The sequence below is a fragment of the Carassius gibelio genome, chromosome B5, assembly GCF_023724105.1.
Source record: "Carassius gibelio isolate Cgi1373 ecotype wild population from Czech Republic chromosome B5, carGib1.2-hapl.c, whole genome shotgun sequence".
Classification (NCBI taxonomy): Eukaryota; Metazoa; Chordata; class Actinopteri; order Cypriniformes; family Cyprinidae; genus Carassius; species Carassius gibelio.
Genome location: NC_068400.1, coordinates 20,463,265 through 20,478,734, shown reverse-complemented (window position 1 = coordinate 20,478,734; position 15,470 = coordinate 20,463,265). Strand labels below are relative to the sequence as shown.

Genomic DNA, 15,470 nt, shown 5'->3' with positions numbered 1-15,470 from the left:
AAATAATAATAATTTACACTATAAGTAAACCTCAATTATTAGGATTACCATATTAAAATAATACAAATTCATTTAATGGTTTCTTGGAACTGAATCATATTACTCAATCATGCAGCAAAATGGCTGTCTTTCCTAAGTGTTTCATTAGAAGTGTTCCTCTCGAGAATATATTTTATTGTTTTCTTCAAAGCTGAATTATATGTTCATCAAAACTTCATTATATGACAGTGAGAGTGGAAAAGAGCACATGTACTTTCTCAAAAGTGAACCAGTAAACAAACCAAAGCCAACTTTAGCTACAAAACACAATCTGCACTCAGAATTCACCTCAAATAAATTCAGATAATTAGGCTACTTGATTTTTAGTTCATTATCTTTTCTTTTTTTGTCAAACAAGTATGAATGAGAACCACAGTATTTACTAAATGATGCCAGTACAGTCCTGGTGCCATCACATAGGATCTCAATAGCTCTTGTGTAACACTGCAATATCAGCAGTTCTGAACAATTATGCCTAATTGCCTGGGAATCTGTTTACTCCCTAAAACAATTAGTTTGATGGTTTCTACAACTGTTGTTTAGTGTGCTATGCAGATGTAACCTGATTTTATTATCTTCAGAAATAAATGAGCTGGTGTGGTATAGTGGCTTCAACTCTTCTTACTGAGCATTTCAAATTTTTAAGAGCCCCCTAAAAGAACTGTGCACTGATAAACATACTACAATAATTAAATTCATAAGCTGATTACAAATGTTTACATAGAAAAGGCTGCAAAAATTTCTGAATGGCTTGACCATAAAAAATGTAGACTATTTTTAGAAACAGTAGGTAGTGTAGAATAGTACATATAGTATAGTATACAGTACTAGCATACAAACCACCACTATAACCCTCCTGTCCAACAGATGGCGCTAATGACCGTTCTGCCTGCATTACTATGTGTCTGCGAAGGAAGGAAGGACTGGCAGCTTATAAAATAAACAAAAGACGAGCTCGGATTAATAAATGTTATTTGACGTTATCTGAAATCTTTTAATCGCGCGTTTGCAGTTTTTAGGTTGACCTATCAGCAAGGGCTGTCGACTGGCCATGAATCCCGACCTATCGCTGCGAGTGAGCGTCTTCTCCGAACAAGGAGGACGGAAATACATGGAGGATTTAACGGAGGTGATCGTGGAGCTGGAGCCCAGCGACAGTGAGAGGGGAGCGGCCGGGCACACCGATCCAAAGTCGGATCAAGAGCTGGTCTCTGAAAGCGATCCGTCGGACAGCACAAACAAGCCTTCACCTGTGACGGTAACGTGGAGTAACACACTGTCCACCGAGGAGAGCGACGGGACGGAGCCGGCTGCGGGGGACAACAGGAGATCGGTCGCGTTCTTCGCCGTGTTTGACGGCCACGGAGGGCGAGAAGCTGCGCTGTTCGCTCGAGATCATCTCTGGGATTTTCTCAAGCAGCAGCGGGACTTTTGGTCGAAGGATTACCTGAAAGTTTGTGCCGCAATTCGCAAGGGTTTCATCGCATGTCATCATGCAATGTGGAAAAAGCTTCGTAAGTCAATTCAAGGCTATTTTCTCATGTGAATGATGTGACGTTTCCTCACATTTATTCTTATTTTTTTATTGTATAACTAACGTTACGTTGTGAATAGCTCCGAGGATATGGTTATGTTGATCGGCAGTGTCATTTAAGACCTCAAAGCAATTTTTAACAATTAAAATCGCATGCGTGCAGGAATTATTCTTAATATGGTTAGACAGATATACACAGAGGTTGCGATTGTGTTAATTAGCTGTCGGACTAATACACTTTTTGGAATTGGGCGCCACACTATCTACTTACTGCAGAAAGGACGAAAAAACAAGCAAACTCCGATGGAATGGTCTCACTGCGCATGCGCGGAAAATTTGACAGGTCTGCGTGTACAGACACACAGCAGGTCTGTGTAATAACTGATGCAAATCTTTACACACTGTTAATAAGCAAATGCATTCTATCACAGAAACCCGTTTCCACCACTACTGAGTGAAAATATTATTCTGTAAATTATAAAAACGAGAAACTCGTAATTAGGATTTTCTGCTCCATTATATTGAGAAACTTTACCATAATTATGTAGTTTGTAGTTTGTCTATCATAATAATGAGAGACGAACTGATAATTAAGTTAACATTATATCTGGAAAAATAAATATTATCATGACGTTCTAATAATAATTACTTAACTTTTGATAATAATGAGGAATTTTCTTATAATAATGATTTAGCATTTTGTAGTAATGCAGAATTTGTCTCAAGTCACCTTCATTTATATAGTGCTTTTAACAATACAGATTGTGTCATAGCACTTTGCAGTATTAAATAGGACATTAGTGTGTCAATAATGCAAAATGACAATAGTAAACACTCAATTTTCAGTTAAAGGCAGTTCATCATTAATTTCAGTGATGTCATCATGCAGCTCAGTTCAGCTTAAGTAGTGTCTGTGCAATCAAGTCAACGAAATCACTGTAAATGAAGTGTCCCCAACTAAGCAAGCCAGAGGCGACCGCGGCAAGGAACCAAAACTCCATCGTTGACAGAATGGAGAAAAAAACCTTGGGAGAAACCAGGCTCAGTCGGGGGGCCAGTTCTTTTCTGACCAGACGAAACCAGGAGTTCAATTCCAGGCTGCAGCAAAGTCAGATTGTGAAGATGAATCATCTGTTTCCTGTGGTCTTGTCCTGGTGGTCGTCTGAGATGAGCTTTACAGGGGGTCTGTCTCTGGGGCTCATCTAGTTGTCCTGGTCTCCACTGTCTTTTAGGGCAATAGACGTCCTCTCTAGGTGCTGAACCACCATCTGGTCTTACTGTGACCCTCTGATCTGGATACAGACTGGATCAGGTGGCTACGGTGACCTCGAATAAGAGAGAAACAGACTAATATTAGTGTAGATGCCATTCTTCTAATGATGTGGAAAGTACATCAGGTGTTATGGGAAGTGTTCCCAGTTCCGGTTTACTTAATTAATGCAGCCTAAAACGGTTTTGAATATTAGAAGCGTATTAGTATGTTATGTATGTTTAACCAGGTTAAAGAGATGGGTATTTAATCAAGATTTGAACTGAAAGAGTGTGTCTGCCTCGCGAACAATGTTAGGTATGTTATTCCAGAGTTTAGCACTAAATACGAAAAGGATCTGCCGCTCACGGGTGGTTTTGATATTCTAGGTATTATCAAATTGACAGAGTTTTGAGAACGCAGTGGACATGGAGGACTATAATGCAGTAAGAGCTTATGAGAAGCTTTCTCATAATGATAACTTTGCATCTAATTTTAATGAGAAACATTCTTAAAATATTTAAGTTTATATTGCATAATAATGATAAACTTTCTGCTAATTGTTATTGAATGTATACATGTGCAAAGCAGTCTAGGTGGGTGTGATGGCATGCTAGTGACATCTGCTGGTCAATGTCTTGCTTTGGTTAACAATGTGTCATTTTTTCTTCAGCTGAATGGCCGAAGACATTAACTGGCCTCCCCAGTACTTCGGGCACTACAGCCAGTGTGGTGGTCATCAGAGGGGACTGCATGTTTGTGGCTCATGTCGGGGACTCGTCTGTTGTGTTGGGTGTGAGGGAAGATCCCGCTGATAAAGTCATCAAAGCAGTGGAGGTCACTCAAGACCACAAGCCCGAGCTCCCAAAAGAGAAGCAGAGAATTGAGGGACTGGGTGGCAGGTGAGATCTTGATGCTTGCTGACACCTTTAAGTCATCATAAGAATCAGTCTCTTGGATAGCATGCGGTCTTAAAACAAATAAACTAACCAATACAATTGTGTTTTGGAAGACCATTTCATTTGCCTTTGTTTGTGTGGATTTAGTGTGGTGAAGAAGTCTGGTGTGAACCGCGTGGTGTGGAAGAGGCCTAGACTAACTCACAACGGTCCGGTCAGAAGGAGCACCCCGATCGATCAGATCCCCTTCCTTGCTGTCGCCAGAGCTCTGGGTAAACTCTTACAATCACACAATAGATATCTTAATTATTGATTAATATGTGGTATTTATTGTTTTCAGTTCTCATTAATAAGTCAAGGGCATTGCTTTAAAAAGTGTTAAGAAGGATTATGCAAACTGTGTCTCTGTAAAATCCATCACAGTCAAATTCAGTTTAAGGGATGGCTCACCCAAAAATTAAAAAATGTCTTCATCCTAATGCCATTCAAACTTATAAACCTTTTATTCATCTTCGAATCAATAATAAAGATATTTGTCTCTCCAGTCCATTCAAAGTTCATTCCACCAAAACTATTCGCAAAGGTTTCACATCAAAAAGTTCATAGAAACACTGAAGACTCTGAAGAGAACAGATGTAATTAAGCCTTTTATTCACATATAAACATTAAACAATGCATATGCATAGAGCACATAAAATATGCTAAACAGAAGCTGAGTTTAACTCGCTTGACACACAAAAAAACTAGTTTGAACATGATTTAAATATGATTGCATTGCACACATCAACAAACATCATAGGTGCTTTCATGCATGTTTGAGCCTCTTTACTTTTTTTTTTTTTTTTTTAAGCCAATGGCCCTTGATATCAGGTTTTATATATTTTTTCCTGTTTTCCTATCATTTTTCTGGTATTTTTATTGGGAAAGGTTAAGGTAAGCAAATAATATTAAATATGATGTTCTTCCAGGTGATCTATGGAGCTATGACTTCTATAGTGGAGAGTTTGTGGTGTCTCCTGAGCCTGACACCAATGTGGTGACCCTTGACCCCAAACGGCATCGTTACATCATCGTCGGCAGTGATGGCCTTTGGAACATGGTGCCACCACAGGAAGCCGTGACTGTGTGCCAGAGCCATGATGAGGCTGTGGTACGAACAAATTTATCCCGAACTACGTGATATACTGCTATTTATGTTAATATCTAAAAGTGTGCCTTTTATGCCCTACAGGCACCTTTTGGGATGTCGGTTGCACGTCGGTTGGGGTGCCATGCATTGATGCGATGGCGTCAGCGGATGCTCCGTGCAGACAACACCAGCGTCATAGTTATTGCCCTTCCTGAGCCTGGAAAACCCCACCTACCTATGCACAGAGACGAGGTCATACTTAGCCTGGCAGAGGGCCCACACTGTGACCCCGCAATAGGGTCCCGCTCCATCACGCCACTCATTAAGGTAAAATTACAAAGCTATACTTTTAGAAGTAAAGGCAGGCTGGGAAAAAAAAGGAAAGAAATAAATTGTCACAACACTAAACTTTCAATAGTTAGTACTTATACTAGTAAAAATTTCACTGTTCTCTGTACTTATTTTGGTTAAAAAATATATTTTAGATAAATGGTAAAACTTTAGTTTAGGGACTAATTACATAGTTGCTTATTAGCATGCATAATAGAAGCATATTGTTTGTTTATGAGTACTTATAAAACGCATTTTAATGCCTTATTCTGCATGACTATATTCTAGATCCCCATAATCCTACCCCATTCTTAAATTGAACAACCTCACCTTAGTATTAATAAGCAGCAAATCAGCAGTTTATTCAGGGAAAACTCTTAGTTAATTGTGAATATGTGTTCCCTTATCTAAAGTGTTACCAAATTAAAAAAAATTACATCAATTATTAATGCTAATAATAACAATTTAAAATAAACAATGCATTAAAAAGTTTAAATATGTTTTCAATTAAATAAACATTGGTTTAAGTGCAAAGTCAGAAATAAAATAAAGAATCAAAACACGTAGTGTAATAGAATAAAGAGTGCTGTTAAACATTCAGTAAAGACTTTTTTTTTTTTTTTATATACAGTTATATATGTTTTTTGTTTCATAATGTTTATGATTATCACTGTGTCAATAATTAAGTGATAAATTCACTTCTACATTTACAGTGAAACACTTTTTGCAAAATATGGTCATCTTAGCAGCAGAAAAATCTAGTGCTGCCCCGTAATAGTTGACTAACTCTTAAGCACTATTCGGACGGGACTAGTTTTCTAATCTATGTTTGAGTTTCGATTCTTACCACCTGACGTCTGTGATTTTCATGTACCAATTCGGACGGGACAAGTATCTCAGTGTTTATTACAGAGGTGGGAGGGTCTGATTTGTGCATCTGGGTGTCACAGAGATCACACGCTCTGTATGCGTTCATTGCATTCATTCAGAATGATTGCCTTAGTATTATTACACAATAAATACTAAATGGCTAGTATAACAAAACCATGTTAATGTGTGGTTCCTTTAGTTAAACTTGTTTTCCTTTTTTTTTTTTTTATTATTAAATGTAACATTATGTAACTGAGTACATAAATGAACGTGAGTAATCTTACCTGATGCTGATATTTAATAGTATTAACAGTTTACGCGATCTTGCTCTTGATTTTATTATTTGTAATATTTTTTTATTATTATTTATTTGCCACTAAGCAAATATATCAAACATCCGCACAGTAAGAGCATCTACGGTAATTCACGTTGGCCAAAACACACAAGGAAACGCGTCGTGAAATAAAATATCACCGGCAATCACAGACATTCGCATTCGGACGGGATTAGTTTTCTCAAAGGATCACTGAGTTTGCTGAAAAACGGTAGGTAATTTGCTCTGGAAATATCAGAGGTTGTGTGAGAAAAACACAGACGTGGCAGATTCGGATGGGATTAAAATCACCAAGTACGTCTGTGAAGCACAGATTTCTCTAACGCCCCCCTGTAAAACTAGTCCCGTCCAAATAGGGCTTTAGTCGTACAGAAGAGTCTTGGTCAACGAATATTCTGTTAGCTGCTTAGTCGCAGAAGAAAATCTAAAGGATGTGGACAGATTATTACTGGCTGGTCGATCATTCATCGACCTCAAATATTGCATTTTATCTGAAAAATGTTAGTAGCAGCAATTTTATATGGCAGCTCAATCTAATGTTAACTTAGAAAATGTGCCCCGTTCAAGAGTCTGTGTGGATTGTGGAAGCTGAACAGTATCGCGCTCACTGCAGTACAGAGGCGTCTGTGCGGTCACTTGCTCTTAAAATACATTCATTTTCGGTCATACAGATAAGAGTAATACGTCTTTCGAATCTGTAAAGACTCACAATAACAACAAAATATCACGCTTTTGTAAAATAATGAAAGAAAACAGGATGCGCTTTCTGCCGTCTCTGTGAACTTGAGTGTAATTCCATAACTCCTAGCATACTTGCCTTACAGACATGGAAAATTTATATATAGACCCTGAAATGTTTACTTTCAAATGAACCAATTCAAATGGAAAACAAATATTCTCAGATTATCTTATTCGTATGAAACATGCATACAGGTGCATGTCTATACTTTGTTGGTTAATTAGGATTCGCGTGCATGCAGAGGTCAGTTTTGAGCGTTTAGTAGATTTTGAGTCTGACTAAATAAAATGCATGTAATTGTCCATTACAGTTCTGATCTGAACAGACATATCAAAACAGGTTGTAAACAGAAACCTTTGATGCTCTTCAGAGCGCAAATCCAGTCGCCTGTGTGGGTCATTATTCAGTTCTACCAGTCCTGCAAGAAGTCTGGTTTTGTCACATTAGAACAATTCCATTACCGACTTGGTACTGAAGTACCGTTATTTTAGACAAAACTACCCTACCACTTCAAGCAGACAAAAACAGGAGTCCATGATACGCTTGAACTTCAAGAGATTTTTGTACACTGTCCAGGCTCACAGCCAATCAGCAGCTTTTAGATAAGACTTTTTACAGAGTTCCTGCTCATGTTAGCCACACTTTGGCTTCATGCCCACCAAAAGAGACTCTGACATGCTGCTCATCAGTCCTGCCTGCTTTTCTCTTTATCCTCTCGCTCACACTCTCTCTCTCTCTCTCTCCCCCGTCTTCCCCTTTCCCAATCGAGGCCTCCATTGTCAGAGCAGTTCCGATGGAAGCCATGTCTGCGTGTTTGTTTGGCCCCATCGTGTTTGAAGCACAGCTCCTCCAGCTGCTCTCGGCTGTTTTGCTTTGGCTTGGAGAGCTGGAGAGTGGACAGATGTTTGTGTTTTTAATCCTTTAAAGTGGAGTGGATTTGAGGTTTTGGGAGGCCGCTTTGATCGTTTTTTTCCTGTTTGCTCTTCTGGTGCTGTTATGATTTTGATAGAGGGGAAATGAAAAATACAGAACAAGGCAAGAGAATGTAAAAGGGCAGCCACGATGAGTTTCCCCTGTTTTAGTGATGAAGACCAGACTTTAGACTTGCTTTATTTGTATTTTGTCTTTTAGAGTTGTTGGCATTTGTTTGCAATTTGAATCTTCTCTATTTCTAGTACTTCCTCTGGGAATTTTTTTTTTTATATAATTTTTTTTTTTAAAAACTCTATATATTTTAAGGATTCCTAAACATTAGAGTTCTGGCTGATAATAATTTTTCTGAATGTAAACATTGGGCAAACAGACATGCATAAATATCCTGTTTTAAAAGATATTATCTATGGTAATATACATTGTGTATTCTTCGTTTCTTGTCTTTTTTTTTTTAAGTTAATGCTTTTGTTCACCAGGGATGCACTAAATTGTTCAAAGGTGACAGTAAAGATTTTTTAACATTAATGCAAAATAAATGATGTTCTTTTGAATGTTCTATTCGTGAAACAATCCTGATTTCTAATCAGCATATCAGAATGATTTCTTTAAATTGTAATATTTCACAATATATTGTAATATAATTGTTTTGCAATATAACATTGAGTCACTTTAATAATTTTAGTAACTCCTACACTACAAGTAGTTAGATAAGTACATTTATTGTTTTTATGCCAAGTCAATGCTGTTTTCCTTTCTTTTTTTTCTTTTCTTTTCTTTAAAAAAAAAAAAAATTAAATACATTTGAAAAGACTTCATAAAATATAAATATTCCCTTTAAAAAAAAAAACTTTCACAAGTCAGTTTTCTCAAAATGACTTACCTTGGCATACTACAATTTAAAAATAGCTTTCCCAACACTGGTAATTTGCATATAATAAAATGTTAATGATAGAATCCGAAAGTGACCATATGTTTGACCCTTTACAGACCCCTGATCCAGACCCGTCCTCAGCCAGCAGTGAGTCTTTGCCGGCGCTGGAGAGGAGGAACGGTTTGTCAGGAGTGAGTCTGAGCGCAGAACCCCTGCTAGAGGAAAACTTCCCTTACACTGAGCTCACGGACAAAGCTGCCTTGACTCTGTGCCCCAGCGAGGGTAACCGGACCCCAGAGATGCCCCTGTCCCCACCGGATGTGTCAAGCCCGGTGGGGAAGAGGCCCAGACGGAGCCCCCTCATCCCAAGCAGCTCCCACCGGAGGACTAGTGAACGCTCCGTGCCCAAACGCAATGCTGGCAAAAGTCCCAAACGGACCCCCAGCGTCCCTATACTACAGCCCCGCAAAGCAACCCTCTGCGTCTGCTGAACTCCTCTGTCAGACTAATACAATACATTCAGTCTACATCCTGGTCTCTGATAGTCTGGATGGTCACAAGAATAAATAATTGTTTGTGTCCATGTTTTGACTGTGCTTCTGTTTGTAGTGTAGGGTTTTTTTTTTAGTCTTGTTGTCATTGTTTTTTTGTCTTTCCTTTAATTTTAATGGTGTGGATGTGAGAGTATATAGAAAATGTCCTTTTTAGCAATCACATTTATAGTAATTTTATAAAAACAAAAAAACAATCAAAATCAGTCTCTTATAGGATTATTCATTTAAAGGATGTATTTCATCTTTCACCTTTTAAATTAAACAGCATTATTCATCTCCATCTTTAAAATCTCATGAAATGCAGATTTTCTGAAAATGACCAAATAGTTGGAGGTATACAAAATATATTTTTATACTTATCTTTTTCAAAATACCCAATTTTCTTGCCCCACAATGCCTGTGTGAACATTTTCCCTTGCCAGTATACTTCATTGTTTGTGCATTAAATATTCACGCCTGTATACAATGTATTAGCATTGCCATGTCTTTCTCGTTTTGAGTTACTCCATTTTTGTTTTCAGAGAGCATGAGTTAATTAATCTAATACATATCTCTGATCATCGGACTACAGAGCAAATGTATTTATTTTTTTTCATTTGATAAAACTTTTGTAAAGTTTGAGGATTGCATGTTCTATCCTTTGAAAATGTCTTTTTCTTGGAGTGTTTTGTTTCTTGACTGTCCACCTTTTCGTATGTATTTTGATATTGTAAGTTATTTAATATCAACAATGTCTGTTAATGTAAAGCAGATAACATCTTCCAACACCAGTTCCAGAGCTAATGTGATGTGTGGTTATGAGCCGATGTTAAGACGAAGGTGTTTGCCAGAGTGTACAGCACATTTTTAGTGGGAGGTTTGTTGCCCAATGTTTGAGACTGTCTTTTTGAAGAAGATTTTCCAGTAAACTGTCAAGGTGGATAAGTTATGCTTTCATAGTGTTTTTATTACTGGGTAAATGAACATGTTATCGTTTAATTGATTAATGCCAACAATTATTTTATTATTATGGAAGTCTGTTGCTCACTGGCTCTTAATACACGATAACCATCAGTGTTGGGGAAAGTTACTTTCAAAAGTAATGCATTGCAATATTGCGTTACTCTCTTAAAAATAACTAATTATGTTACTTAGTTACTTTTTATGGAAAGTAATGTGTTACTTTTATTTTTAAATATTAGCAGGGCATGACTGTTTTTAATATAAGAAGATCTATTTCTAGCAAATGGAAAAGCCCTTTCACACCAAAAAGTGTAAATTCACGTCTGTACAGCAGAACACAGGAGAACACTCTTCAGCAATAAAAAAACAAAAACAATGAAGCACAACTGTGGGATTATCTAAAGTCATTTTTGCCTAGTATAGTTGAACTGGATCATCAAGTCAGCAGCAAGGACATTGGATACATTTGGGTTGTTTAACATATTTATTTATTACAGGTTTGCATTTAATGTGAGTTTGCATTTCCCTGTTTTAATTCATTTTGATTACTTAATCATTTTTTTTGTTGATTGGGATGAATTCAAGCACATTCACATTTAGTCTAGAACTACATCATGTTCACACAGCACACATAATGCCTTTGTACTTCCGATTTCTCCTATTATGGGGACAGGAGACTCTTGTGAATTAAAAAGTAATGCAATACTTTACTAGTTACTTTACTAGGATCCCTTGTATCCCTTGCATTTGGGGTGGGCCTAAGGCTGCAGCAGCACTCACATGTATTGCTTACAACTTGGAAAACAGGAAGTTTCCGACGATAGCATGTGAAGAGAGCAGAGAAGCGCCTCACTCAGCACAGTGGATTGCATCGTTTTGCGATTACACTAGTCAAACAAACCAGGCTTTGGGGATCAAGCGCACTTGGGAATGGTTAAGATTGCCTAGGACAGGGGTGCCCAAACTCGTTCCTGGAGGCTTTAGCTCCCCCTGAACCACCCCTGAACCCCTCAATCACAAGACTCACCTGAACCATTTAAATTTGCACTGGCTACCAATAGCTGCTCGCATAAAATTCAAGGCATTGATGTTTGCAGTCAAAACCACCACTGGCTCTGCACCCCTTTACCTAAATTTATTACTTCAGACTTATGTGCCCTCTAGAAGCTTGCATTCTGCAAGTGAACGTCGCTTGATTGTCCCATCCCAAAGATAGACAAAGTCACTTTTACGGACTTTTAAATTAAATGTTCCCTCTGGTGGAATGACCTTCCCAACTCAATCCGAGCAGCTGAGTCCTTAACCATCTTCAAGAAGCGGCTTAAAACACATCTCTTCCATCTTTCCTCTAACTCTAGCACTCACTATTCTAATTCTATTCTTAAAAAAAAAAAAATTCTGTGAGTTTTTTCCCGCATTAACTGCACACGAGTGTCTACCAGCCCACTCCTGCACTCGCCCATCAAGTGTCCCACGCTGCAAGTCTGCCTGTTATAATGACCAAGGCTCTGGACTGGGAGCATAACTGGTTTTTCTATAAAAAAACACATTAATGACCTGGCAGTGGCAAAAAGCTTTGGTTTTATATTAGATTTGATTACATTAATGTTATTAAGTTGAGATTTATATTATTTTAGACAATAAATATTTTAACTGCTACTATGTAAAAGGAATACTGCTGTAAAAAAGCTACTTATTTGTTTAAAGTATTAGCAAACACATTTACAAAGGCCCTAAATAATTCAAACTGAGAGGGAGAAAACATGGGATAAGTAATATTGTTTTGATCAGATTCTGCATGTTAAAACCTGTCAAGAGTGTGATTTTGAATAGTTTTTGGCGATTTTATATTGTAATATCTTGGCAGTTGGGTGTCATGGAGGCTTTGCTCTTTCACTGTGGTTTTCTGAAATGTAGATGTATCTCTAGTAGATGTCCTGGTGGTAGAGTAGGCTGTTAGTAATAAAAAGTTTTTGGACTTTACGTACTTGAGTTTTATTTTTTATTTTTACAATAACTGGCGTGGATTCATGTCATTGTGTTTATCCACCACTAGATGGCAGTCGAGACTTTGTGACTAGAGTGAAAGTCGAGTATTGTGAGCGTCCAGTTTGGTTTGACGTCTTCTAGAAGGCTAATCTGAGAGCATGAGTGATGGAGATATACGCCTGACAGCAGCTAAACCCACACCCCTCCATAATAGTGCTAAACTGACAAGGACACACTTCTGATCTGCAGCTCCTCTTGAGTGAAGAGGGTGCGAGAGACCGCATGTTTAAGTTATTCTTCGGGAAGAATATTGCGGAAAAATATCCTCAAGTGTTAACTGAATATGACTAAACACACGTTTTGGGACGTGCTCAAAGAAAAACATAAATATATACCTAACGTATATAGCATAACAAAACAATTTGGTTTTCCCCCCTCAAAAAATACAGGTTAGGAGAAAGAGTAGGTTTAAGAATAATCTTTATTAATTAGAAATAGCTTTGTTTAAAATCTAAACATGCCAATCCGTGCCCATATATTCTTAAAGTGACATTAGTTTTAGGATCACATGTCCTCATTTAGATGTTTAACTAAACCTGATAACACGTCCCTTTAGCGACATCTGAAGGATTTATTTATTTATTTGGGCTTAATTTTTAAACTATAGAAATCTTTTAGTGTTTCAGAAATTACATGCCCTTTTTTGATATTTAACAAGCCATGATAACACATTATGAATGTCATGCCAAAGAACTATCTTGTGTTGTCAATGTGTACGTGTGTTTCTGCCTTCTCCTTATGCAACGATTATCCCATGTGGATTATTATTTATTTTACTGTCTATGATTATTAAAGACTTTGTATCATCTCTCCTGTACCATAATGTGACAATGAATTGTAAAAAAGTATTAAAAAATAAAACCAGGGGTAACATTATAAAAAATGTATTCATAATAGAACATTTATTTATTTACTAATTTAATAAAAAATGAATGAATGAATAAATACATAAGCCTACATACATAACTAGTACGTTTTCTTTAAGGGCATTTGGTTTGGATTAGTCTATACTAAATCTTAATATCTTCATGTAATACTCCCTGACCCCACTAATTTTGGTAACTATACACACACAAATGTTGTGAATTGTGGTGACTTTCTATAGACTTCAATTATTTTTATACTGGCCAAACGATATTTTCTATCTCCTAATCCAACCCTAACCCTAACCCTAAACCTACCCCTTACTGAAAACCTGCATTGTTACACTTTCAGATACACATCATTTACTATTTGTAATTTGTTTTTCTCTCGTCCGTCTCCACAATGTCAAAACTTTCAGGTTTTACTATCCTTGTTAACAAGTTCACTAAGACACACTATCTATCTATATCTATGTATATGTATATCTATATATATACAGTGCCCTCCATAAGTATTGGAACAATAAAGACAAAATTGCTTTCTCTGCTGTGGAGTCAAGACATTTTCAAATAGGATTAAAAGATGAATATACGACAAAACTACAGATATGTCACATTTTATTTTTGGGTCTTTTGACACACACATGTTTTTACACACACATAATGTCGCCGGTAGTTTCCAAACACTTGATTTCTCAATGCCCTTTAATTGAAAAAAAAAAAATATATAACTTTTAAAGTTATAATTGACTTACTCTTTTCTTTTAGCATCCAAATTGCTTGCTTTTCTTTCAGAGTCGGCTTCCTCATCTTCATTCTGGGTTGTGTGTGTCACCATCGAATGCAAGACTACGAATGCAGAAGCAATGGATATAACTGATTCCCTGCTTTTAATATCTGAAGAATGAATGAAGCAGGTGACAGCTGAACACTTAGAAAGACCTGTGAGGCAACTGTTCCAATACTAATACTCACATCAGATAGGGAGGTAAAACTCTAAAAGTGCTGATCTTCTTAACTGGTAAAACATCTTTGTGTTGAATCACCCAATAATAAAATATGACATCATGTACTTTTGTCTCATATTCATCTTTTAATCGTATTTACAGATTTCTTGACTCCACAGCACACAGAGCAAATTTGTCTTTACTGTTCCAGTACTTACAGTACGGAGGACACTGTATCTCTCTCTCTCTCTCTCTCTCTCTCTCTGTATATACATGTATGGTTGGTTGTGTTGGTTTGAAAAGTCATAATCAGAGCAATAACATACGCTCAAACTGCGGGACTAGGTTTTATATGGACAGTGACGCTGATGGTGTAGTGACAAGAAATTTAATTCACATAACCAGTCTGACGTGATATAATGTTATTATTAGTGATATAATAACACTGATAAAAAGTGTATGAATTATGTGATTGCTCAAAGTAATCTCACTTTTCTCTGCATTACTGCACTTCTTCTCTGGACTGATTCTCAGTAATGTAATGGTTATCAGATTTATATCAGCTGACCCGATGGACAATAGTGGAAACTAAGTGAAGAGATTAACCCAGAAAAACAATCTTACATTGTAAAGTCCTTGAATCTGAAGCCCACATTACATTACAGTGCCTTGGGCCGAGAGATTGGGATCACACCTGTTACTGCCACAGTCTCTCTATACACACACACTATACAGCTACTATAAGCTTTCCTATTGTGTTTGTTAAGAGCTGTTATTATCATCTGAGATTTCAGAACTTGAAGTGATATGTTTAAAATGGCAGTTCAGAGGGCACAAGTCAAGTCACCTTTATTTATATAGCGCTTTAAACAAAATACATCGCGTCAAAGCAACTGAACAACATTCATTAGGAAAACAGTGTGCCAATAATGCAAAATGAGAGTTAATGGCAGTTTATAACTGAATTCAGTGATGTCATCTCAGTTCAGTTTAAATAGTGTCTGTGCATTCATTTGCAATCAAGTCAATGATATCGCTGTAGATGAAGTGACCCCAACTAAGCAAGCCAGAGGCGACAGCTGCAAGGAACCAAAACTTCATCGGTGACAAAATGGAGAAAAAAACCTTGAGAGAACCAAGGCTCAGTCGGGGGGCCAGTTCTCCTCTGACCAGACGAAACCAGCAGTT

General features: G+C 37.3%; 1 protein-coding gene across 1 annotated transcript; it reads left to right on the top strand.

Annotated features, from left to right (window-relative positions):
- The first annotated feature begins 927 nt into the window (after positions 1-927).
- LOC127958667 (protein phosphatase 1D) lies at positions 928-10,405 on the top strand. Its single transcript, XM_052557587.1, has 6 exons — positions 928-1,553; positions 3,496-3,724; positions 3,869-3,993; positions 4,690-4,871; positions 4,953-5,177; positions 9,044-10,405. The coding sequence occupies exons 1-6, from the start codon at positions 1,091-1,093 to the stop codon at positions 9,416-9,418; spliced, it is 1,599 nt and encodes a 532-aa protein (XP_052413547.1). The 5' UTR covers positions 928-1,090; the 3' UTR covers positions 9,419-10,405.
- Positions 10,406-15,470: the final 5,065 nt, after the last annotated feature.